Genomic DNA, 26,628 nt, shown 5'->3' with positions numbered 1-26,628 from the left:
AGTACTTCTCATGATATATACGTTATTTACAAATAGGGTGTAGCTGGATGAAAATCATTGGCACTATTTATTGAACAGTCTTTCAGCAATTGGACAATACAAATGCAATGACACTTGCCGACCCAACTGTTCAAAAGATCTATTTTTATTAATTTGTCAAAAAGCCTTTATACAGGTTGTCCCAGAACTCACAATAGCCTGGCATCAGGAGGAAAGGTCACAGTAGTAGTCGAGTAGTAAGGGATTGTAAATTGAAAGCACATTTAACTATGATATTTACAAATTTTTCTTAAAAACACATTTGTTTCTGATTTGTTTGATTTTGCAACAACTAGTTCAGCTTGTAGCCCGGCCGCCAATATCATAATAACTTATAAACAATTCAACACTCCAGTCACAATGTTGAAACATTCCTCTTCAGGTATAATAAAATGGTTGCTACTCAACTACTACTATGTCTAGAACACCCATTTGTTTTATTGCTCATCATAAGAGAACCTTTTCTCCGATGCCAAGTTATCGTTACATTCCACACAACATGTAAATCTTCACCTCTCGTAAAATGTTTATTTCAACCGCCCAATTCAATAAATTAACTGTTGCATTTGCAACTTATAAAAATCTAAAAATAAATTAAGTATAAGAGCAAATCAGGGTGTTACCTGAAAAGTGCAGTAGGACAGCACTTTTTCGAAGTATTATATATATTTATATTGACAACCTAAATAACATTTATATAACCAGTATTTGACCCGATCAGAAAAGCCTCGTAGCAAGACAGTCTGTTTGATTCCTTGGAGTTGTGGAAGGTTGCTGGTACGGGGCGCACCCCAAGTGCTGAACACCGAGCGGAGGCCATATGCGTTACTTGGTGATGGATGCATATTGCTTTTGGAGTGGAGACTTTGGGAACATGTGGTACGTTAGTATCTATGAACGAAAGGCTTATTAACGTACCTACACATGGCGACCTCTATGCTGTTGTCTCTGTTTCAATAGCCCGCGCCCGCTCATTGTTTGAATTATCATTGAGTGAATTATTTGAATTGCGTATATATAGGTATTTCTAAGTAAAAAAAAAACATGGGTTTCGGATAAGTAATCACCAACATTTCATATACTAAAACGTTCTACGAACACGCTGCCTCGAATGGTATAAATATTATTCCGTTCGAATCAGTAGTCTTGGCAGTATATAACCGAAGGAGAAAACCGGCTCTACAATTATTAGTACAATATGGATTGTTGACATAGAATATGACGTCACAGAAACCCCGCGCAACGTAGAGTGGTTGATTAGACGAAATATATTGTCCGAAAAGAGTATTTATTATTTCATAAAAAATCAAATTTTCAATGATATATACCCTTTTGAACAATTAAAAGGGATATTTGTGATTTGTATGTTTAGCTGTTATAAGCAGCTTGTATCAATCGAGTAGAGTGTACGGTACATACTTGTCTGCAGCGTTCCTGGCGAGCACCACCAGTATCATGGTGGGGTTCTTGCGTGCGATGATGTTCTCGCACATGTTCGCGTATTCGCCGGACGAGTCGCGCTGAATTGTTACTGAAATGTCACCAAATTAAATACATTTACAATTTAAATGTATTATGCATATGTGTTTAAATTCCTAGATCCAGTTAAAAAAGACAAAAATGATCTTCGTGAACTCCATATACTCAAGCTATAGAGTCTGAATAAAAACCGAGGAGCCCATAAAGCCTAAAAGAGGAAAACCCACTATTGCAATTCAGATCGGAACTGTTTTATAGAATTTCATTCATAATTATTTTGAGTATATTAATACATAATCACACTACATATAAAAATTGCCAAGTAGGCATTAAATATTGTTTTGTATTATTTACTACATCGAATATTTGTGCATTTTTCAATTTTATAACTCTAATTTAGGGCTTAAATTCATTGTTTGTGTAAGGATGCTTCTGAACATGACGGTCGTGATTACTATCACAATTAGTAACAGCATCCAACAAATATAATGATTTTTTATCAACTATAACAGGTCGACCTGGCACCACAAGCTGCACCCGTTCACCAGTTGACACATGGACCAGCCATCGTTGCCCGCGCACATATTAAGCAACAACGACACATTAAAAGGCATAAAATAAAAATATAGTTTTAACCTAGATTTTTAAAAATCTTGTTCTCATCGGATCTTCACATTTTAGAGGTCCTAGGAAGCATTTCTGAGTAGTTTCAGCAATTTTTCCGTTTTCTCGAAATAACTTTGCAATTGTGCAACCAATCGATTTCAAACTTCACAAATGTTTTTCAAATTCGAATATTTTAATTCAAAATAGGATGTGCAATCACTTATTGAAAGTCAAAAACTACCACCCATTCTAAAATGAATACCTCAGACCTGAGAAGAATGGGCGCAACAAACTCAGCGGGCTTTTTTTTTATCGAAAAAAATATGTTTACAAAGTAATATTGTACAATTAAACTTATTATTTAACAGCCTGAGGGCAGTCACTCCATTCCCAATCTGTGGTATCATTAAGAAAGTAATTTATGTTATAGTAACCTTTACCACACAAACGTTTTTTAACAATTCTTTTGAATAGCATAATACTTTTGTTTTGAACATTTTCTGGGATCCTGTTGTAAAAGCATATACATCGCCCCACAAGACTTGCTAACTCGACTTAGCCGAGTAGTACACATTATAAGCTTATGTCTGTTCCTGGTGTTAACATTATGGTTATTACAGTTTCTCGCAAATTCACTTATGTGCCTATGAACATACATTACATTATCAAGAATATATTGAGAAGCAACAGTCAAGATGTTAATTTCTTTGAATTTTGCTCTCAATGATTCCTTAGGACCTATGTTATAAATAGCGCGAATAGCCCTCTTCTGCAGCACAAATATTGTATTAATATCGGCAGCGCTGCACCATAGCAATATACCATAGTACATAATACTATGAAAATAAAGTATACTAGTCGCGCCGTATATTTGTCAGTTAATTGTCTAATCTTTTTAACCGCGTATGCTGCAGAACTAAGTCTGTTCCCCATTGTAATTTGGAATCTAGAGTTATGACTTATATGTTTAAATGTTAAAAATGTCACCGAATCCCGCTAAGCCGATCAAAATCAAACGACGCATTCAATAGACATATCGCAATTTAAAATTTTATTAAATAACGTTTTCTTCGATTAGTTTACAATTATTATAATCCGAACCCAACGAGTTCGGAAAATAAAAATTTTAAGCTCGAAGAGCTCAAAAAACAGGAAAGTATTTTTTTTTAAAGTTTTCTTTAGTGTTAATTCCGCCAATATTTGTTTTTAAAACAATTCGACACGTGTTTCGCCTATACACGAGGCATCCTCAGGACGTGTTGCCTCGCCAAAATCTGGCACGAGACTCTTAAAAACTTAACACGAGAACTTAAAAAAATAATTATGGATTTCCGCAAAGTAACGCCTAATTCTATAAATTTTCTAACAGGAAAGTCGTTCTATTGAGCTTGAAGAGCCTAATAACTTTGAGGGATATTTTCGAGCGCTTTGATTCAAAATAAAGTATTGCAACAAATTTCTTAAGAAGTGCAATTTGCTAAGTATTTTGGTGTGATTGTGGATTCTAAGCCTGACATTGCACATGTTGATCAGCTTACGATAATTATTAGATATGTACAGTGATAACGGTGAAATTGTTGAGATATTTTTAGAATTTTTACCAAATACTGGCCCCATAAGGCTAAAGATATTGAAGATGTTTTTTTAAAATCTCTTGAAAACAGTGGTTTGGACATAACGAACTGTCATGGTCAATCTTATGATAACGCAAGCAACATGTCAAGATTCAGGAGTGCAGTCAAGAATCAAAACGATTTATCCATTAGCAGTTGTCTTGTGTAATCTTAGTGCAGCCTACAAGTTTAAGAGTCTCTCACAAACTCGTTGGTCTGCTCGTCATGATGCATGTTGTGCGTTACAAAAAGAGTGAAGCTATAGGATTATTGCAGCGAAAATTACAGCATCTAGAAACGGCAACTTTGGTCATAGTTTGTAATGTTATATTAGATCGTTTTTATGCTGCAAGCAAGAACCTTCCAGAACCTCATGCGGATTTATCATATGTTGTACAAATTTATGGTTCTTTGGCATTATTTCTTCAGGCAGATGAGTCACGGGTGAATAAAACAATACATTCATCTGGTCACGAAAATTTTCGCACCAATGTGTTTTACCGAAATTTAGATACTTTAAGCGTACAATTGGCCGGACGTAAAAGTTCTTATAAACTTTACGAAAATTTAAATTTTTTTGATAATTTATCTGACATAGATACGATTGAATTGAAAAATCTTGCAAATAAATTAGTTTAAAAGTATCCTAATGATTTGAAAGAGACATTAGAGAATGAATGTATTCATTTACAATGTCAGCTCAAATATTCCCTAGCAAATACGGAAGATGTACGTTCCGCACAAGAAATATACAATGTATTGCATTCTCGAAATCTTCGAGATGTTTATCCGAATGTAGACATTGCTCTGCGTATTTTTTTGAGTATTCCCGCTACCAATTGTTCAGGAGAAAGAGCTTTTTCCACCTTGAAAAGGGTTAAATCTTATTTATGCGCAAGTATGGGCCAAGATATACTTAAGGCATTACTGTCTATTGAAGCTCAACTAGTTCAAGAAATTGATTACGATGACATAGTTAATGCTTTTGCTCGGACAAAAGCCAAGAAGATGAGATTTAAAATTGAGCAATACATTATAATTTGAAAAAAAATGCTTATTGTTATTTGTTATGCTAGCTAGAGTTTTATATGTTTTTTGTATTATTTAATAATTATATTTGAATAAAAAATAGAGCTCTCTCTAATGCTTCGCATTATGAGTCGTGTAAAAAATAAAAGCTATATTTTAATAACAATTGTGAAACAAAATTTATAGAATTTTGTAGATCAAAAAGGGCGGCATATCAGACAGGGCCTAGGGCGGCAATAAGCATAATCCGCCACTGGGTATTTGGTAATGGTTGCTAAATAATGTTAAAAAAGTATCGATAAACTATAATTGTGAGGTATTCCCTATTAAAGACTTATTTTTTTTCGTTATTTGAATGTTCACTACTTCAGTCATCACTCATCAGTGACCAGTGAACCGCAAGTCTTCTGGGCGAATAGATTGAGTTTGCCTTCCGAATGAATCAAGCTGAAATGGACACTTTCTACTACTGTATGTGTGTACATGTGTAAATTGTGATTTTAAGTTTGTTAATTGTTATAGCTTTTATGGTGAATTTGACATATATTTTTTTTAGGACGTTTGCGAATACGGGTGAGTTTTTTTTGAATATAAAACAAGATGCACAATATTGAATTTAAAGTTAAGTTCATTTATACCGAAATAAAAGTGTTCGTAAGAATGAACATTTTATTAATAAGAATTTTTATTTCGTCGTCGCAATTATTCAAACAAATCAAAGGTGAAGCCGACGATCCAGAGGTCAATGTACGTCGTCTAAACAGTACTGCTATCTCTTAGTATATTTATTTAAATATTTATTTTGTTTGAAAATTTTACTTTTTCAATTTAAAATTTTTAATTAAATAATAAATTTTGCCATAGTTCTGTGGACTAGTATTATTTATATTTTTATTTGTTCCATAGGTATGCAGACCATACTGTATATTTTAAATTCTTCACTATTATTGTAATGTTTCTCATAATACAGGTCATATAAGCGTTTACGACTTTTGTGGATACCCATTGTCGCCCAATCATTAAAACAATGGTTGTTGTTTACTGTTACCATTACTGGAGTAGAAATCTTGTCAATTTTCTCACAGAAGGAATTGAAGACTAAGTTAAGTTATAGTGAAAATTAGCCACCACAGTGTAAAAATGGAATGGTATATACAAAATTATTTCTAAGCCCCTCAAGACGGCTACCAGTAACTGGTATAATCATCATCTTTTTTGGTTTGACATTGTCCAATCTGGTATTGACTAATTGCACCGATTGTAGTAGTATGTTAGATCTTTCCTTTGGCAAGACAAATGTACTAGTTGTGCCACTGCTGGTAATGCTCCAAGATAACATTGATTTATTTCTTACCAAAGATTACCTCCTTGTGTTTTACAATACTAATAGATATGCAGAAAACATGAACAATTAATAAATACAAAACAAGTTTACAACAACTAATAGATTCTTAGATAATTCATAATATTATTTTAAAATCAAACAGAAAGGTTTCATGTGCAATCACACTCAGAAGAAAAATGAGCATCCTTTAAAGAATTGACTGATTGATGGATGATGACTCATGTTCACTGCAATGTCTACACTTTAACTGTTCAAATACGTACCCATCTCAGGCACAGGCAGACAGAATCCTACACCACTTCCTGTCTTCATAATGAGATCCACAAAAGACTTTGTATCCTGTCTCAGCCTCTCTGGGGTGAGAACCACCCATGAATTCATGTTGGCTATAGTCAGTAAGTTCTTTGATCTGTGTGACAAACAATTCTCTATGTACGCACGATAGAAGTAGTACAGAACTAAATACATATGAAAATCAACAAACAAATATCAGAGTACAAAGAAATATAATACAAGAAATAAGAGTAGAAAGAAAACAGTACGGATACTGTCATGTGGCGGCGGCTTCATTATAATACCTCATGTCTCTGGTCCATCCCTCTGTAGTGTCCCCTGCAGGATATTTGACATTGTTAGCCTGGAAAATATTCTCTGGCGGGAGCTGACGCCCCTTGAACTTGACCAAGTCCTTCGCCACTCTCAACGACCACGACGACAGTTCGGCTACAATCTCGGGCGTCTGCGTGAGGCGGCGGTTGAACTGCAGCAGCTTCTGGATGCGCGCGTCGGGCCCGATCTTGGTGTGCGTGTCGAGCGCCTTCATGAGGCGGAAGTCGGAGCGCATGGCGTCCGAGATGCCCGTGAGGCGGCACAGCTCCGGCACGAGGAACACCAGCGGCGGCAACCCGGCGCGCAGCTCGCGGGCGCTGGAGCGAGACACCAGCAGCGGCTGGCTCACGTCCGAGACGCGGATGTTGTACTTCTGGAAGGAAGACGTCATCTCTGGGCTATGGAGCGTTCATTGTGGTACAATGTTGATGTGTGTGTTGCGAATGCGCACTTAAATGTTTGTATGTGTTGCGCGGGCTGCGTCCCGCGTGTTCCTTCCCCTATTAGTTATTAGTCTATTACTAATAAATGAGTGTGCACCCGACTAGCGAGTTTGATTGACGTGCGTCCTTCCTATAACTACTGTGCTAACCTAACACGTGGCGACAAGCGAACTCACGTATTTGTTTGAAATATGTCCACGGGAGCGACTCATGGTGTTTTTACGACGTTTGACCACTTAACGCAAGAGTGGAATAACTTTAAGTTGCGATTAGAGCAGTGGTTTATCGCTAACGACATTGTCTCTAAAAATGCAAAAATCAAGCGTCGGGGGATATTATTAACGTCATTATGTGAATCGACATTCAAGCTTGCAAGTGATTTGGTGTTACCGAACAATGTGGATGAATTGAGTTATGAGGCTATTGTAAGACTCCTCGACGACCATTTTACACCAAAACGGTTCGGCTTTGCGGAGAAATCAATCTTCTATACGGGAACACAACGACCAGGTGAAACGCACACTCAATAGGTGGCTAGGATTAGAGGATTGGCGACTCACTGCGCATTCAAGAATTTGGAAGAGGTCCTGCTGGATCAGTTCATTATGGGCATGGTACCGGGACATGAGCGCGACAAGTTGTTCGTGCAAGATCAGCGGGAGCTTACTCTTGAGAAGGCAATCGACTTAGCACAGAGCGAGCGTTGTGCACTCCAGGCCGCCGCTACTGGGCCGCGACTTCATTCGAGAATTAAACCTAGAACTAGCGCCGGCGACGGCGCGTGTTCACGTCGTGAGTCAGCAGGCACCTTACGAGTCTAATAATATTAATACCGATATCGATAAACAGCTTATTAAAATGTTTCCTTAAGTTTTCTCGGGTAATCTCGGGTCGTTTAACAAATATAAAATCGATTTACATTTAAAACAGAATGCACAGCCGATTTTTTTTAAGGCGAGACCTGTGCCATATGCTCTCAGGGAGAAATTGGACAGGGAGCTCGACCTGTTGTTAACGCTGGGCATGTTGAAGCCAGTGGAACATTCACAAGACGCGTCGCCCGTGGTGCCCGTATTGAAAAAAAAACGGTAGCATCAGGCTATGTGCTGACTACTCAGTATCTACTTTGTCAAATCTTCTTGTTTTTACTGATTATTTATTTAAAGGCCTTGACAATAAAAACCAAATTGAAACAGTCTACACAGATTTCCAAAAGGCATTTGACAAGGTGGACCACCTACTGTTACTAAAAAAATTATCATATAACGGTATAAAAGGTAACCTCTTGCGTTGGTTTGCTGCTTACCTAAGTGCCCGAGTACAATCGGTAGTTATTAATGGTTTCATCTCCCCTACAGTTAACGTAACGTCAGGCGTACCTCAAGGCTCTATACTTGGTCCATTGCTTTTCACACTTTTTATTAATGACATCTCTGATTGCTTTAAGTCTTGTAAGTTTTTATTATATGCAGATGATTTAAAATTGTATTCCCATATTGTTGACTTCAATGATGTCCTGCTTATGCAGGAAGACTTGAATAGGTTAGATGTCTATTGCAAAAGTAACAAACTATTTTTAAGTTACACTAAATGTAAGCATATCTCTTTTACGAAAAACAAAAATAAAATTGAAACGAGATTTACACTAGGCGATCAAGAACTTGAAACAGTTACCTGTATTCGTGATCTTGGGGTATACCTTGATGCCAAGTTGACACTTAATGACCACATTGATCCCATAGCGAATAATGCATATCGTATGTTAGGCTTTATTACACGCGTCTCTAAGGCATTTAAAAATAAAGATACATATATGTGTCTTTTTCGAACACTTGTGCTGTCTCAGCTTGAATATGTCACCCCAATATGGAATCCGCTGTATAAGGTATATAACCATCAGGTCGAGATGATACAAAAGAAATTCTTGCGTATCCTAAACTTTCGCTTGGGTGGACGTCGAAACCACTACAAGAATCTCTTAAAACAATTTAATATTCTTTCATTAAGCCAGCGACGGAGTTTAATTGAATTAGTCACTCTGAGAAAAATATGTACGAGTGAAATCATATCCTCAGAATTGCTTCAGTTAATCGATTTTCATATACCAGCCCGTGCTACACGCTCTAATAATTTATTTCATCTCTCAAAAACCAGGACAAATACTGGTATACGTACGCCACTGCACAGAATGTTTGCTCTCCATAACTCTAGATTTAATGATGTAGATATGTTTTCGTGTTCCTCTAAAACTTACAAACTCAGAATAAAACAAATCCTGGCACAAACAGAGTAAGTTAGAAATCACGTAATTTCATCTAAATTGTAACAATGTCTACCATGCATTATGTTAGATTTATTTATTAACTGGTTGTCTGCAACTAAGTGTAATGTAAGTGTAAATTTAAATATTAAGTGTACTTAGTGAAACTGTTTAAGGAGACATCCTTGTGTCCATATTTCTATTTTTACTTTACCTACTTTATGTTTAAGGATGTATCTGTATTTGTTTCCAAATAAATAAATAATATGACTGTATCATCGAAGAACGAGATAAGCTACAAATGATTATAGATGGTTTTGATCAGTGTGGTGCAGAGTATGAGAATACCTTAAAGCGAAACTATCCTGGAACGAGAACTGTGTGATGCCCACAAACAAATAGCACAAATGGAAGAGGAGTCTCAGTTTTTCAACCGCACAAGAAACCCAAAGCTTATTTAACGAATTACTATCAGCGAATAGCGTAGTTAAGCAAGTTTCCGTTGCAAGCAATAATGTAGCCGGCTCCGTGATTGACTTGACTCATGATAACACAGTGGTGGGAATTAATTCTGTATGCAACAAAAAGACATCAAAAGTATATGGTAAAATAAAAAAAACACAGAAACTCCACAACATCAAAGATATTAAAAAATAAGAAAAGTCTCAACAATAGGAATAATAATAAGAATAAATTAGATTACTTAGACAAACTAAAAATTTGTACAGAAGAATTAAAAAATAACAGAATAAAATATGAAAATGACATACAACATCTCGAGTCTGAACTAGCCCGTGTTGAAGGTAGTTTGAGGTCAATAACTAGTCTTTATGACAAATCTCAAGAGACGATTCGGGAGTACTCTGCGAATATGGATGAGCTACTTAAATTATCTCAAAGTAACCAGGAACGATTCCTTGATGACCAATTATTTGTGTGACTGCCAAAATTCTGCGAATTTAAAACCAGATAGAGCAGCTCTCCTCTTAACCGCTGAAATTAATATCGGATCCAACACTAGAACTATGCGTAAAAAAAACAATTATAAAACTGTAATATTTTGTGATGAAATAGGGAAAAATTCATCATTCACTAAATTGTTTAACTCTATTTTCATTTCAAAATCATTTATTCCAAAAAATACTTTATCTTTTAATGACTGGGCTTCCGTCGATTTACACAAACGTAGACAAACATTGTATAACTTATATGAAGAGAAGCGATTTAATACAAGTGCAAAATTTAAAAATTATGTAAGGTTATATTCTAAAGAATTCAAGAACGATTGTAAATTAGCTAAGTCTCACAACATAAGTTTAAAGATTAAAAATAGCAATGCCAAAATAAAAACAACTTGGAAAATTATAAATGAGGAGATCGGTAAAACTAATAAGAGAAATAAGTCTCTACGACAAAATATCTAAATTCCTCACCTATATCTGCAATGAAACTGCTACAGAAAAACGTAATACAAACTTTAAATTTAAGCATGTTGATCGCATAGAGATTATTAAAACGTTTAGACTAATTAGCGTTAAGAAAACTAAAGATCTCTGGGGAATCTCTGTTAACGTAGTGAAATCTGTAATAGATTTTGTAGCCAAAGACTTAGCTTTTATTTTCAATAAGTGTGTAGATTGCGGTATATTTCCAAACCAAATGAAACAGAGCAAGATCACTCCTCTATTTAAGTATAATGTAGATAAAGCTGACCCAACCAATTTTAAACCCATATCAGTACTACCAACCTTTAGCAAGATTTTCGAAAAAATTATGTTAACGGAATTAATTAACCATTTTTACAATAATAACCTTATGCATAATAAACAATATGGTTTTACTCAAGGTCTTTCAACCACAGATGCTAGTATCGAGTTGATAAGAAATATTTTGGATGCTTGGGAGGATTCATGTGATGCGTTAGGAGTGTTTTTTATTTATCCAAGGCATTCGACTACGTTCATCATGAAACCTTACTTAAAAAATTTCACCACTATGGTGTCAGGGATGTTTCACTAGATTTAATAAAATCATACTTGTGTAATAGGATTCAAAGAGTAGACGTTAATGGAAAAAGATCAACTGGATCTATCATATCGATGGGTGTACCGCAGGGCTCAATCTTGGGCCCTTTTTTGTTCCTAGTTTACGTCAATGATTTACCATACCTTATTCAAAATAAACATGATATTATACTGTTTGCTGACGATACATCTTTGTTATTTAAAATAAAACGCCAGCAAAAAACTTTCTGTCAGGTTGACGACGACATTGCTGAAGTAGTAAATTGGTTTAATGTTAATAACTTACTTTTAAACGAAAGGAAAACAAAATGTGTAAGGTTTACACTTCCAAATATAAAGCACCAACTAACACCTATAAAAATGAATAATGAAAAACTTGATGTAGTAGAAACGACAACATTCCTAGGCATTACATTAGACTTTAAGCTACAATGGGGTGCTCACATAAAAAACTCATGTAATCGACTTAGCTCTGCAGTATTTGCGATAAAAAAAAATAGGCAGCTGACAGATGTTGAAACGGCTAGACTTGTATATATTTCAGCTACTTTCATAGTGTCATGTCTTACGGAATTATATTGTGGGGTAGGGCTGCAGATATTGAAAACATATTTGTGCTGCAGAAAAGAGCAATTCGAGCAGTCTATAAAATGCGTTCAAGGGATTCATTGAGAGAAAAGTTTAGTGAAATAAATATTATGACAGTACACTGCCAGTACATATACGAGAACCTCCTATACGCCCATAAAAATATTAGCCAATTTAAAAAGAATAGTGATGTACAGTGTTAATACTCGAAACAAACATAAACTCGCAATTCCATCTACTAGGCTCCGTAAAATTGCTAAATCTTTTAAAGTGGATTGTGTTGTATTTTATAATAGACTCCCAAATGAAATTAAAATGTTACCTATTAAAAAATTTAAATGTATCGTAAAAAATAAATTAACATCTAAGGCCTATTATAGCGTGAAAGATTATTTGAATGATAAAGATAGTTGGAATTCTAAATTTTGTTAATGAATATTGTTATCCTCATTTGAATGCTATTGTAACTTTTGTACTTCATCCTGACTTGCACTAAATAACTTATAAAGTTTTACAGTGAATAAAGATTTTTGACTTTGACTTTGAATAGGTCCGGAGGGGTTAGAGAGGCCCATTTCGTACGCTTCTAGGACGTTATCGCCAGTGGAAAAAAACTACGCCCAGACCCAAAAGGAAGCAACCGCGATTATTTTTGGAGTTAAACGGTTCCATCAATACCTGTATGGCCGATCTCAGCCTTTCGTACTTCGAGCTGACCACAAACCCCTGTTGACTATTTTTGGGCCCTATAAAGGTATCCCCGAAGTAACCGTCTACAAAGATACGCTTCTATTTCTAGCCGCATATAATTACGTAATTGAATATATTAGTAGTAAACAAAACAGCGCAGACTACTTATCTCGTGCATACGGAGGCGAGAACGAGACGGAAGCGGCGGAAGAGAGCACGGAATGTGAGGACCGCGCCGCCTTCGTGAATTTCGTAACGGACGGCGATCTCCCTGTTACCTTGAATGATTTGCGCCGTGAAACATCTCGCGACACTAACTCGACTACTATAAAGCATTATGTGTTAACCGGTTGGCCTAGGAAGGTTAGTCAAGCAGAGTTAAAACCATTTTTCAATTGTCGGACTCAGTTATCCTACGAAAGCGGTGTTTTAATGCGGGGACACAAAGTAGTTATTCCTCCGTCCTTGCAAGAAAATGTGTGTAAGGAATTGCATAGTTCGCATTTCGGCGTCGTGAAGATGAAGGCAGAGACTCGCAAGCGGGTGTGGTTCCCCGGCGTGACGCGTGTGGCCGCACGACTCTCGCGCCTTGGATGCTACCGCCACAGCCGTTTGACCGAACTCACATAAGATTTATTGGGCCCGTTTCACGGTTACATGCTTTTAATTATTGTGGACGCTCACAGTAAATGGATCGAGAGTTATAATATGTCTTGAACACATAACTCAAAGGCAGTCATAAGTAAATCACACGATTTCATGTCGCGGTTTGGTATTCCACACACTTTGGTGAGTGACAATGGCACATCGATTACATCATTGGAATTCAAGGAATTCTGTAAACTTAACGGTATCGAGCACTTGTTATCGCCTGCATATCACCCGGCCAGCAATGGGCAAGACGAAAGTTTTGTTAAGATTGTGAAAAGGGGGCTGAAGGCTATAATTTTTTTGCAGGGCTGTAACAAATTGACGATTCATGATAAAATTGCGAAATTTTTATTCGATTACAGGAACTCTAAAAATAGTACCACTAATAAGTCACCCGCGGAGTTAGTGTTTGGGCGTTCGCTGCGCTCACGACTAGATTTATTAAACCCTATCACGCCGTCGCCATCGACGTCCACGGACCTGATGCAAACCCAAAAACACTAATAATACCAAAGTCTGTTGGATCGAAGGTATAATAAGCAACAAAATCGGAAAGGTTATGTACACTGTATATGTACCGCAATTTAGAGGTGAGGTCACCAGGCATATGGACCAAATAAGGAGAAGACTGTGGTCAACGGAAGTGTCGACAAACAAGGATGACCAGGACTAGTCCTGGTCATGTATAAGTGATACAGGATGTGGCATCACCTACTACCACTCATCCTGAGCCTGTTACACAACCGGTGGAGAAAGGGGAGGTGACAATGGTTCCACAGACAGCTGCGACGCCACCAGGCATACCGCCCCGGGGGCAATTAGCCCAATTTTCTACACGTCGGTATCGGCCTCAAACGTCAATAATACAGATGACGAACCAACAGAATACCGAATATACCAAATATAGATTAAGAGTATTGTCTATCTAAAGGGGGAGAGATGTTATAGTTATAAGTTATAGGTAGTTACGAATGCGCACCTAAATGTTTGTATGGGTGTTCCTTCCCCTATTAGCTATTAGTCTATTACTTATAAATGAGTGTGCGACCGACTAGCGAGTTTGATTGACGTGCGTCCTCCCTAAAACTACTGTGCAAACACCTAACAATGTGGCCAACGTTCAATCATCAAATTAAATACGCGTCTCTTAAACAATCAAAACAAATAATTAGATACCTTATAATAGTAATCGACGTAGCTAATATCTTCATCTTTCATTTTGAATGTGGAGAGTGGATTCACGTTCCAGTTTACGTCATCAACTTTGTATGTCTTTTTATTGTAATCAGTCATTACAATTTTGCCTGAAATTGATATTATATTTAAAAACGTTAACAAATCTTGTAATTTCATTGTGTAATTTAACTCACCACTAATGTCTTCTGTAAATATTTTTTTATAATGAGTGCCTTTGGTGGCACCATACTCCCGCAACATTTGCATCACAGTGTCCAGACGCAGAACCTGCAAACAAAACGACAGCTTGTCACTTTCAAAAAGTTTGATCTTTGAAATGTAAGTACTGATTATAATTTGTCTTGGGTTGTTGCCCCTTAACTGCACGTGTAGCAGTACTAACTTAGTACTAACAAATGACTGTCAAATAATAAAAATATTGTGAGTCGTGTGTGGTCAGGGATCTTAGAAGTAAACAAAAAAAACTATGGTTGACATATGACTCTGAGTTCTGAAACCAGTCCTTAAAAAAAAACTTAAACCAGATAGAGCTATGGTCCAGGAATAATAACCTTGTGTGTAATTTCAGTGACCATCAAGAGCCGGTCTTCATATTGATTTATAGTTGTTTTGTAGCCGGGCCATATCTGGAGCTTATACTCAGGAATGTCAATCTAAAAACAAAAGAGGTAAAATAATTATCTGTTACAATAGTAGAGTAGGTATAAATTAAGTGTTCAACAACATTACCTTTGCATCTGGATCAAAGAAGTCTCGGTTCATCAACTGTAGCTTCATTAAGTTGAAACATTTCCTTATGATTATATTAAAAATTTGTATATAGTGGTAGTCTCCCGGGCTAACAGCACATATTGCCTAAAACATAACATATAATATTAATTTTCAATTTATTGTTTATGGAGCTTTTGAAATAGTCACAATCCGTAGTAATAACTGATGGGGAAATGTAAATAATAAAGTAAATGAAATCTTATAATACCTTCCTAATGATAAGTGTAAGCACTAGACAGGTAGTGCAGCGTAACCTAATCATGAACACACACTCAATTACTCCTGACCTACACTCAACCAACATGTAGTATCAACCTAACTTTAAGTATTATTTTAAACTAAATTATTTATTTATATTTTATTCTTAACTTATTCTTCTGTATATTTACATGATAAAAGTACTTAGTAATTGCAATACATTTATTTTGTTTTCGTTTATTGCAATATCAAGTGTTTTTTGTAGGTAGGCACTTGTAATTTGAATTGTAAGTATCTAATGAACTGTTGTCACCTTATCATTAATTGACTTAAGTTTGAGAAGTAAAAAAAACGTGAAATGCCTGAAAAACTTAAAATATCAAATCTCGCTCTATTGTAATTTGTATGTTTTGCTACGACGGCGACGGTGACAAAGCATATTTAGTTTCCTACAAAGCTAAGTCAAAGTGTTTTGTTATCGTCGAGAATTCACAATCAACCTGTCATCACCAAAACTATAACCAAGGGTGCAGTCGACACCGTGCATCAAAAATGAGTACTAACTGAAAAACTAAATGATGGCCGCTATGTACTTTCTACAAAATGCTCAAACTATCTATGATTATTGCTTATGCAATCAACATCTCTAATAATGCTGGAAACAGAAAAGAACTGTCTCAGCATGATTTTGTAATGTATTAAGACATGAATTAATGGAGCCCTGCTGTGGCAGCCATTACCTACAGATGGTGACTTTTACGCGTGATATCAAGATCTGGTCTTGATTGTTAAGATATTGATTAATTAATTAATTAAGATATTATCGGTGATCCATCTAAATTAGCAGCTCTTGTTCCTTCTACATGGAACCTGGCTCAAATATGCAACCTCTGTCCAACAAAGGCTCGAAAAATGTCAACACCATTGTGTGAAATGCAGAAATAATAATAGTGATCCTCATGATGTTGACATTATTATTATGAACAAGAGTAATGTTTATAGTTCCAATATAACAAAAAAGCTAATGCGCCATGAAACAAGTTTATATTGTTATTAAAGAATATTAATAATATTGGCTCCACTCAACAAAGTTTTAGTTATAAAGTAACTTATATAATATAAATATAGTGTAGTTATCGAGGGCTACTAATAATTAATGATAATTGCCACAATAATAGCTCATCATCACTAGCTAAAGCTCTGTATCTTTTAGTCTAGCTGACCGAGACCATAGCGAGTGAATAATAAATAATTCATGTTAACATAGTGTGATCTTACCTTGATGATAATTCTGATCTGTTCTCCATCATTCTTACGTTCCGAGTAAACCTCGAGCGGATCTGGATGCAGTTTCTTAACGGTGTACAAGGAAGTGCCATCAAAGAGATATCTGTAAGAGGAATAAAGATTGAATTAAGACTTGTAATGAACCACACTGCTCTATAGATTGGACAGTTTGCACTGAGACAATTTACTTGTTGAATTTGTGATGATAATTGTGTTCAGAAATGAATGACAAAAATTATACTAATTCGGATTTTTATAAAGGCGCAGCTTCAGAAGCTTATTAAAGTTACAGTAGTGTGCAACATCAATATTATAAAAAACACAAGTTACATACGACATATTTTTATTTCGCATCACACAAGCAACTATTATTAAATAAACATTACATATGCAATAACAACAAAAGGGAAAATTAAAACATCAAAAATGCTTATGAAAACTAACCTAACTTTTAAATTGATATGTGTACTTTGAACGTAATTTTAATTAAAATATCATTGAAAATACGGTACGCAAATATGTACAGCACTAAAAATAAAATATACAAAAATTATATATAATATCTACCTAACAGTGAAAATAGAACTTACAAATATATTTTAGTTGCGCTTAAAATATAAAACAAGCCATATAGATATTATACAGAAGAATTTTACTGTTTCATAATAGAATATAACTGGAAACAAGTATCTAACGGGCAGCGTATCGCAAGCTTCCACTATTGATTCTTAAGAAGAAAAAAAAAATTATTATCTTTCATACCAACATAATAATTAGTTATTCATATTCCAAATTTATCTTTAAAACATCATTAATAATATGCCCTATAGAAATAGTATTATGGACGTTAAATAAAACTATACATACTTAAATTATCGAGAATAACTTGGAATAAATAAAGAATTAACGAGAAATCGTTACTCAAGCTGAGAAGTGATATGTCTAAAATGTATGTCAATACAAGGAGTACGCGCGCCGCCTACATGGACCTTCTACTATCTTTCTGTGTTCTGCGATTAATTGTATTATTATTTGAAATCAAGAGTAATACCAACCTATTACTGATAAGCTGCTCAACCCCAATATTTGCATATCAGGAATTGACTTGAGATGTCGCTCTTGTAAATCTAAATAATTAGTTACGTTTTTAAAGTAATAATCCTCACTTTTGAGATTAATTACACAAATAAAACTGAAAACAAAATTTTATGAATGACGCGTGACTCGAACCTACTACCTCTATCGTTACGTGCGAGCGCTCTTTCCAACTGAGCCAGCCGTTCGAGTCCCGCATCGCACATAAAATTTTGTTTTCAGTTTTATTTGTGTAATTAATACAATAATAGTTAATAGTTAATTATAATACAATAATGGTTAGAGTTTAATTTGTATAAATATATTTCTTTTTATTTTGTCCATCCATCCATTAATTCAACAGACCACTCGCATGTACATTTGGCACGGTAATTTTTTGTATATTACGTTTTCTAACTATCTAACAATAGGTTATTCTAAGTCAAATAATCTTTTTTCCGTTAGACTTAAAATAGCGCTTTTAAACTGTGAATATAAATGTTTCTATTAAATTACTGAATCTAGCATATGTTCGGAAAAAGTAGAGAAGACGTGAGAAGAACATACAAGAAACTCAATGGCCACTCTTTTCAATCAATAGAGTATTTTACAATAGTAAGGTGCTGCATCCAATATATGAATAGTGTTCAAAAGCGTTTTATATATTAAATATTTCATAAAAAGTAATAAAGAACAAATTGTATAAATATAAATTATTGTATATTGGATGCATCGACATTTAGAGCTTCAATTCATTGTTTGTGGATGCTTTGTGAACATGATGGTCGTGATTACTGTCAGAACTAGTAATTGCATCCAACAAATACAATTTTATTAGCGCTAAAACAGTACACGATGTCAGAATGTCGTTTCTTCTCTTCGTCGTACATAACAACTACTTGGTTTATTTTCATTTTTCAATTTCAAATCACATTCAATTTAGTTGTGGTACAAACTACAACATATTATTATATTAAAATCGCAGCGCATGCATGTTACACATGAGTGAGTTAACAACAATCAACTAGAGATCTTACCCGCCCAGATTCTTCCCATGAACTCGTAGAAGTGATTTCCGGATGCCGGTATGATCTTCTTCAGGTGAGAACGTTACATGATATTGGTATAAGCACCATTGAGGAGTTGTCTCCACAGTGAAATAATTAGCTGTCAGATCAATAGGATTTCCAAATGACCCTGTATAAATTAAAATAAAATAAGATATTTTATTAAGAGATATTTGTGTTAACAGCCTGCTCTCAACACTTCAATCACTCTGTAAAATATTAATACTGTAATATCTGCAATTGGACGGCTCAGTCCACTTACCCTTTTCTTTTTTAGCATTATATATACAATAATTCTACGCTCAACGAAAACTACTAAACCGGAATCGGAATCATACTTATACCGTAAGAAGCAGCGTGTTTCGGATATGGTTTTAGTATTTTTTTTTGTGATAACTTATTCGGAACCTATATTTTTTGACATATAAATACCTATATCTTCGCTGCAATACTTCAGTCAATGACATTTCATTACATATGATAGTTCTTAATTTATATGGCAAAATAATGTTTGCCGAGTCAGCACTTGTATCATTATATAATTAACGGAGCAATTCTTGTACTAAAATAGGTATTGAAAAACATTAAACATATTATTCCATAATTATTATTTTTTCCTGAATCTTACTACTACTTAGTGTGGATGACTAGCAACTTTTGCACAAGCTCAGCTGAATTAGGAAGCTGTATGAAATACGAATGAAACTGTACCTTTCTTTGATGTTAAGGCTGCCGGCCTCGTCCGCAGCACTGTGATATGTTCGGGCAATGCCTTGCCTCCGCGGTACGCCCCTCGTGGTGTGTCCCCACCGCCATGTGCAGGTTTACCTGAGGATATTTATAACAAGCGAACATTTATTACAATATTACCAATACGCAAAATTGCCCTGTCATACACATACCCTCATTCTTTTCGAAAGTTATTTCCTAATTAGGCATAAAAATGTGATTTTATGGTAAAAAATGAAATATTATTTTGATACACTGAGAAATAAGTTCATGTTTGATGGTCGTTGGAATCCTAGCCGAGAGTCCTGATGCTCCAGCTCTGTATTTGTAGACAAGTGTGATAAACAGAAAAGTTACTTGACAATGAGATACACTTTACAGAAATAAAGTAAATACTTGCCGACTTACAAGTAATGAAAGCCAAATTAAACCCTAAAGAGATAGCAGCCAAAGAAAACAGTAAAGGTGTTTTAGTCACGAAATGGAAGGACAATAGAGACATTGATTTCTTTGAGACACATTTACAAAAGTTAAAAACGAGAGTAATAGAGGTGTTAAACAGAAGATAATTATGGATTATAATAAAGTTCAATCAGCAGTGGACCTCTCAGATCAGATGACATCATATTCTTCTCTGCTCCGAAGTCTATCAAGTGATACAAGAAATTGGCCAAGTTGGAGGCACATGAGGAATGACACCCTGCCCCCAAAGGGCAAAAGAGAAAGCCTGTGTACTCTTTTCGCCTCCAATTCGACTCTTGACGACAACGGAAAACCACCGCGGACCATCCCGCGGTGTCTAAGCTCTATGCCTGAAGTACAGTTCAGAAAGACTACTATTCGGCGAGCTCTGTGTTCTTTGGACGTCAGCAAGTCGAGCGGGCCGGAGGGCATTTTTCTAATCGTGCTTAGAACGTGTGCCCATTAGTTGAAGCCGGTGCTAACGTGTTTATTCCGGCACTCTTATACAAAAGGCGTAATCCCTGACTCATGTAAGTAGGCCCTTGTCCATCCGATCCAAAAAAAAGGAGACAGTTCGGATCCGGCAAACTACAGGCCTATAGCTGTAAACCTCCCTGCTCACCAAAATCACGGAGAGTATAATTAACCGCCAGCTCTAGGTATATCTAAAAGGTCACCAGTTGATCAACGACCAACGGCTTTCGCCATGGTCGATCGGCAGGCGATCATCTGGTATACAATCAAACAAAGAAGACTACAAATAAAGAAAAGCACCTCAGAAAGAATAACATGGAATCTAAGTAGTTACAGGAGCATAAAAAATGGTTAATAAACAATTGAATACTCACATAATTTGGACACAGACACTGAAAACAGGACAAAACAAGAAGTTATTTATTAATCCAGTTTTACTCAAGTTTTATTGGTGTCATAAAGCCGTATTAATAAATAATTTAATAATGAGTCACGAAAGTTTTGATAATATAAAGACAAGAAGTATTAAAATTAGCTACAACATTATCTACGGAGCCATACACAAAGTCACCAAATGACACTGAAACTGGAAATAATAAGCAAGGAAAGACAAAATCCCAGTAAAATTAGTGGGATATCAGAAAGAAGTTCAACAACACATTCTGAACCTAAAATCTGAGAAACACCCTGATCTAGACAACCTGACCTGATAAAGACTGGAGCTCACAAGTGATGACAAATGGCCTCCAGAAACCGGGCAAAAAGAAAATAAGAAGAACAGGCCCAAAATGAAATAGTGAAAGAAAATTACAGCATGTCACTAAATACAACTGTCATAAAGACTGGTATTTTTCCTGCACTAACATATGGTTGCCAACCAATAAAATAAAACATAAAATGAAAACAACCCAACATGCAATGGAAAGGAGTATCTTAAAAGTAAGATAATAATCTAAACTAGGTATAAAGTTAGAAGAGAAGGTATGGACTAAAACAAACCTGACAGATGTACTAAACATGCCCTGAAATTTGTTGAAGTAGCATTGGACAGACCATCACAAGGTACACTGTTGACTAAAGAATTTGCACTGAATACAAGTGAGGGCTTGATGCTCGACCTTTGAGACATGTGCAAAAATATATTTGAAAATAGCGGCCTTGGGCTGGGTCCATCTGTTATTCTTCATTTGGCAAAGGTAGTCCCTCCTGGGAGCTGTGTTTATCATGATAGATACTTTACTACTGTGCCTTTGATTGAGGAAATGCACAAAAGAAAATTGCACAGCAATGGGACAATAATGATTAACAGAATTGCTGATCGAGCTGGAATGAACTTCAAAGCAAATGCAAAGATTTTCAAAGCAAAGGCAAGGGGCCAAAGTCATTAATTAGTTAGAAAAAACAATTACAATTAAGCATGCAATTACGGGTTTTGTTTTTGTTATATATACATTACTAGCTGACCCAACAGATTGTTCTGTATGTAATAAATAAAATAATGTTTTTAAATGAATTTGTCAATAATATATCATAACATCAAAAATTACTTCGTAAAATATGAACCCTGCTGTCATAATCAATTTCACAGCAGAACTGTCAAACTGTGTGTCAATAAATTCTTTCATAGAAATTATGTATGGACACATCAAAGGAAAAACTAATTTGTTGTTTTTATTTAATTTAGCAGCATTTTTCACCTTTTAAACCTTCTCTGGACTTCCACAAATAATTCAAGACCAAAATTAGCCAAATCGGTCCAGCCGTTCTAGAGTTTTAGCTAGACTAACAAACAGAAATTAATTTTTATATTATAAACATTATACATATGTATATCAAATCAAATCAAAATGTTTTATTGCAAGTCACATTTTACAGTAGGATGGTTGGTACATTAATAGGTAGACAATATGTGACGCCCTGCAAGGGCACAGCAACATTATACATAAAATAAATAAGTCTTATACATTCTTATACAATATTGTAACTAATTCTCACACTTGTAATTAAAAAATTCGGGTAAATCGTAGAAGCATTTTGAAACTAAAAAAAATTTAAGATGTCTTTTAAATAGAGAAGGCTTCTCTTTATTTTTAATTTCGTTTGGGATGTGATTATAAATTTTTATTGCCATGTGGTGAGGGCTCGATGACACTAATGACATACTTGTTTGGGGAATTTTCAATTTGTTTAAATTTCTATTATTTCGCTTGTTATTTGGTAGTGTTGAGTATAAGTCCGAATGTTTTTTAACAAATTTATATGCTTCTAGGATGTAAATTGAAGTAAGAGTTAAAATTTTGTGTTTAATAAAATATGGTCTACATGAATCCATCTGCTGAATATTTTCTAAAATTCTGATACATTTTTTCTGTTGAATAAATATATTTTTTATTTCACTACAGTTTCCCCATATTAATATTCCATATGATAATCTAGAATGTGCATATGCATAATAAGCAGCAAGGGCAGATTTCAAATCTGTTATGCGTTTTAGTTGGTAAAGAGCATAAGTAAAAGATGACATTTTGCTTTTTAATTTCTATAGATATGGCTTCCATGTCAAGTGTGAGTCTATATCAATTCCCAGTAGTGTAGCTGTGTCAACTGTTTCAAGTTATGAATTTTTGTAAGAATATGATATATTTAAGGGGGATTTTTGATAAGGTTTAAAAGTATACATTTTAGTTTTATTAATATTAAGTTCAAGATTATTATTATTTAGCCAACAAAAGATTTTGTCCACTGTAATATTTAATTTTTCTTCTAGTTGTTTAAAATTAGAGCATGGGATCAAAATAGAAATGTCATCAGCAAAAAGAGTACAATCATCGTCTATTAAGTTAGGAAGATCATTTTTATATATAATATATATGATTTTTTTTTTAATTTTATACATTAAAGGGTGATTTTGAAGTATGGAAATTAATGACAGGTTTGGAATAAATAATTGTTGATTAACACAAAATAAATGTTTTATTACCAGTTAAAAATGCAAATTTTTAACTGCCCTCATGATCAATGAGTAGAAATTGTACCAGAAGCTCACAATCATGTTACTTTCTGAGTTTATCATGAAATCATGATTTTTTCAGTTATATTTTTTACGGTTTCAATACCATATTTAAAAAAATATATATCACCGGTTGCACAGGATTATCAAATTAACTCCCTATCCATATCAAACCACTTTTGCAATCTAATGTAACTTCTTGAGGCTTACCAAGCGCTGTTATGTTATTGTCATTTAATGATCTTGCTGATAGATTCACGAACAGATCATCAAGCATAAATATCAGTCAAAATCAAAATTAGATCAGAAAAAAAACAATTGAAATTATGTAATGAAGAGAAAATGTATAAGCTTTACTATTTCATAGCTAATCACATGAGGATGCCAACAGAGTGAAAGTTGGTTTTTTGTTGGAAAAATTTAAGAACCTTCTAACCTTAGTGAAACACAAGTAATTGCCATTTTCCAGTAGATAAAGAAGGCTATACTGCCCCAGACAAACACTATTCTTACATTGGTTGCTACATTAGTTCTTACATTACTGCTACTGGTATTAGGCAATTAGAGCACCTGTTTTATTGTAACTTGAAAAACAATATTAATTAAAAACATATTACATCACACTATACAAACCGTCAAAATTTAGCTTACCGATATCTAACTGTTTCATCTGCTGTTGAATATCTATATCCCCAGGATGGGGTCTAGGTGTGGATGTGGTGGACCGGTGGGATGCTCTACCAGCTGGATCAGATGACTGCGGAACACCAGCTCTCGCAGGGGGCGCTACAGATGGTGCCCCCCAAGCTGTGGGCGGTTGTTGTCTAGGAGGCGCTGCCTGCTGAATATGTTCGCCAGGACGTCGCGGTGCCGGTGCCCCACGATCACCTCGACCAGCACGACCACGTCCTCGTCCTCTTCCGTCAGACATCTTGATGTCTTGAACTCTGTAAGTATTAGAAGTCCACAGTTTCACCAACACTTTAAAAATATGAATTTACCTTCTCTCCATGCAACCATGAGAAAGCGTCCAAAATGGCGGTGAGGGATTCCTCAATATTTTGGACCAATTGATTCATTTAAAATAAAATAACAGAAGGGGTGACAAAAGAAAATATTAAATTACATGATTGATTAATACAAATATTAAAATAAAACATTAATACAACAACAACATGGGCAGAAAGAACTACCAAAGAAAAAATAATAAGAATCAATAACGCCTAAAACCTTACCTTAACCGAAGAAAGCGCTAAAAAGATATGGTGAAATAAATCTAAACGAGTATTTACCAAAAGTCTAAGCCGAAACGAATATTTTCACTACTGCAGGTGAAGTAGCCTCTGTGCGACGCCGACGACGCCAAAAGTGAAAAGATCAATGTTGTCAATGACAATCATCAAAATCAAATCGCCAAATAGTAGGTACAAATAGGTACCAAGAAACAAAAACAATTTTTTTTTCTGGCTGAGCTGCTGCACCATTCGGGAAGGAGGTTTATGCTTTAATTACGTATATGGAAACCATAATGTAACCATAGCAACGAGCCAACGAATATTATATAATTATACTCTTCAAACCGAGCGAACCTTACTCGATCTTGACCAACGAAGTCAGAACACTTATTACTCTTGGACAGGCTCATCAAACTTATCCCCCAAAAAAAATTTTTTTTTCTATTTTTGAATTTTCAATATCGCATATCGTTAGTTCGTAGTTTGTTCTTAATTGTTCGCTATAAATAATTGTTTGTTCTTTTGTTGTTTATTTAAAAACAAATTAATTAAAAATGGGGGGAAACGCCTACTATTTGGTTCTGGCACTCGCCGGCTGCTGCCGCGGAACGCTACGCTCGGCTCGTGCGTTGTTTTAACTGTTCTAATATAACCTAACCTAACCAATTAAACTGAATTGCAAATTTAAAAAAAAAATGGAGAACAAACAAATGTTTATAGAGAACAATCAAGAACAAATGGCGAACTAACGATGTAATAAAAAAAAATAAAAAAATAAAAATCTGGAGGGCTAACTTTCTTGAGCTTCTTGGACAGGGGTGGGACAGACGCCTTAAAGTGATGTTTTCAGAAGACTATAGTGCCATCTGTTAGTTGGCCCGAAAATGAAAGCTTTGTCAGCTGTCACTCGCTTTGAAACATTTCAATTTCTCTTTATTTGTGTCACTGCCCACTGGTCATAAAATGGGGGCTACTTCTAGCGTTTGCGCATGTATGTAGCTCTCGTGTTCCACTTTGCATATTTACACTACTAAATCTATCCTTTATGATCTATGCTGTGACAAAATTAAATAACTAACTCTACGCCCAATTTCAACATTTATTATAATAAAAATTACAATACCTACATTAAAAAGTGGAGTTAGTTATTTAATTGCGCCACAACATTAAAAAGGAATTTTATAATTGCGAGCTTATATATATAGTTATTTTCGGGGCCAATCTCCAGATGGCGCTAGTTTTCAAATAGACAGCTATTAATGCGTAGAAAGGGCTCTCTTTTCCCTATATATTATTATACTCTTTGCTCTCGGAGCAATAATATAAACTATGAACATACATATCATATACAGAACGTATCATTCGCAGTCTGACAGTGGAACAGATAAGACCCGCTTGTTAGAATGGGACAGATTAAAGGGCACAGTCAAAAATGAAAACAATAGAGTCACACTTTTTAACCGACTTCACAAAAGGAGGAGGTTCTCAATTCGTCGGTATGTTTTTTATTTTTGTTACCTCAGAATTTTCGACTAGGTGAACCGATTTTGATAATTCTTTTTAACCCACTTTAAAAAAGGAAGAGGTTCTCAATTCGTCGGTATGTTCTCTTTTTTATGGTTGTTACCTCAAAACTTTCGACTGGGACAAAACCGATTTTGGTAATTCTTCGTTCATTGAAAGCTGGTGATTTCGATGATTCTTTTTTTATTGGAAAGGATATACTTCAAAGGTAGTTTGGTGATAGT

General features: G+C 35.2%; 1 protein-coding gene across 2 annotated transcripts in view; it reads right to left on the bottom strand.

Annotated features, from left to right (window-relative positions):
- Window positions 1–25,184, bottom strand: part of LOC126970797 (piwi-like protein Siwi) — a 30,768-nt gene extending 5,584 nt beyond the window's left edge. Inside the window, exons 1-12 of one of the 2 annotated variants that reach the window (XM_050816903.1) lie at window positions 24,881–25,184; window positions 24,297–24,592; window positions 19,682–19,798; window positions 18,941–19,100; window positions 16,821–16,932; window positions 15,303–15,428; window positions 15,125–15,226; window positions 14,747–14,840; window positions 14,553–14,680; window positions 6,690–7,093; window positions 6,375–6,520; window positions 1,459–1,570 (exon numbers count right to left, since the gene is read on the bottom strand). In XM_050816903.1, coding sequence (XP_050672860.1) covers window positions 1,459–1,570; window positions 6,375–6,520; window positions 6,690–7,093; window positions 14,553–14,680; window positions 14,747–14,840; window positions 15,125–15,226; window positions 15,303–15,428; window positions 16,821–16,932; window positions 18,941–19,100; window positions 19,682–19,798; window positions 24,297–24,576 — 1,781 coding nt within the window. In that variant the 5' untranslated portion in view covers window positions 24,577–24,592; window positions 24,881–25,184. The remainder of the gene's footprint in view (window positions 1–1,458; window positions 1,571–6,374; window positions 6,521–6,689; window positions 7,094–14,552; window positions 14,681–14,746; window positions 14,841–15,124; window positions 15,227–15,302; window positions 15,429–16,820; window positions 16,933–18,940; window positions 19,101–19,681; window positions 19,799–24,296; window positions 24,593–24,880) is intronic. The other variant, XM_050816902.1, reaches the window with a different exon arrangement.
- Window positions 25,185–26,628: the final 1,444 nt, after the last annotated feature.

The sequence above is a fragment of the Leptidea sinapis genome, chromosome 22 (assembly GCF_905404315.1).
Source record: "Leptidea sinapis chromosome 22, ilLepSina1.1, whole genome shotgun sequence".
Taxonomy (NCBI): domain Eukaryota; kingdom Metazoa; phylum Arthropoda; class Insecta; order Lepidoptera; family Pieridae; genus Leptidea; species Leptidea sinapis.
Note: the sequence above shows the minus strand (reverse complement) of the source record. Positions and strands in the feature narration are given on the sequence as shown.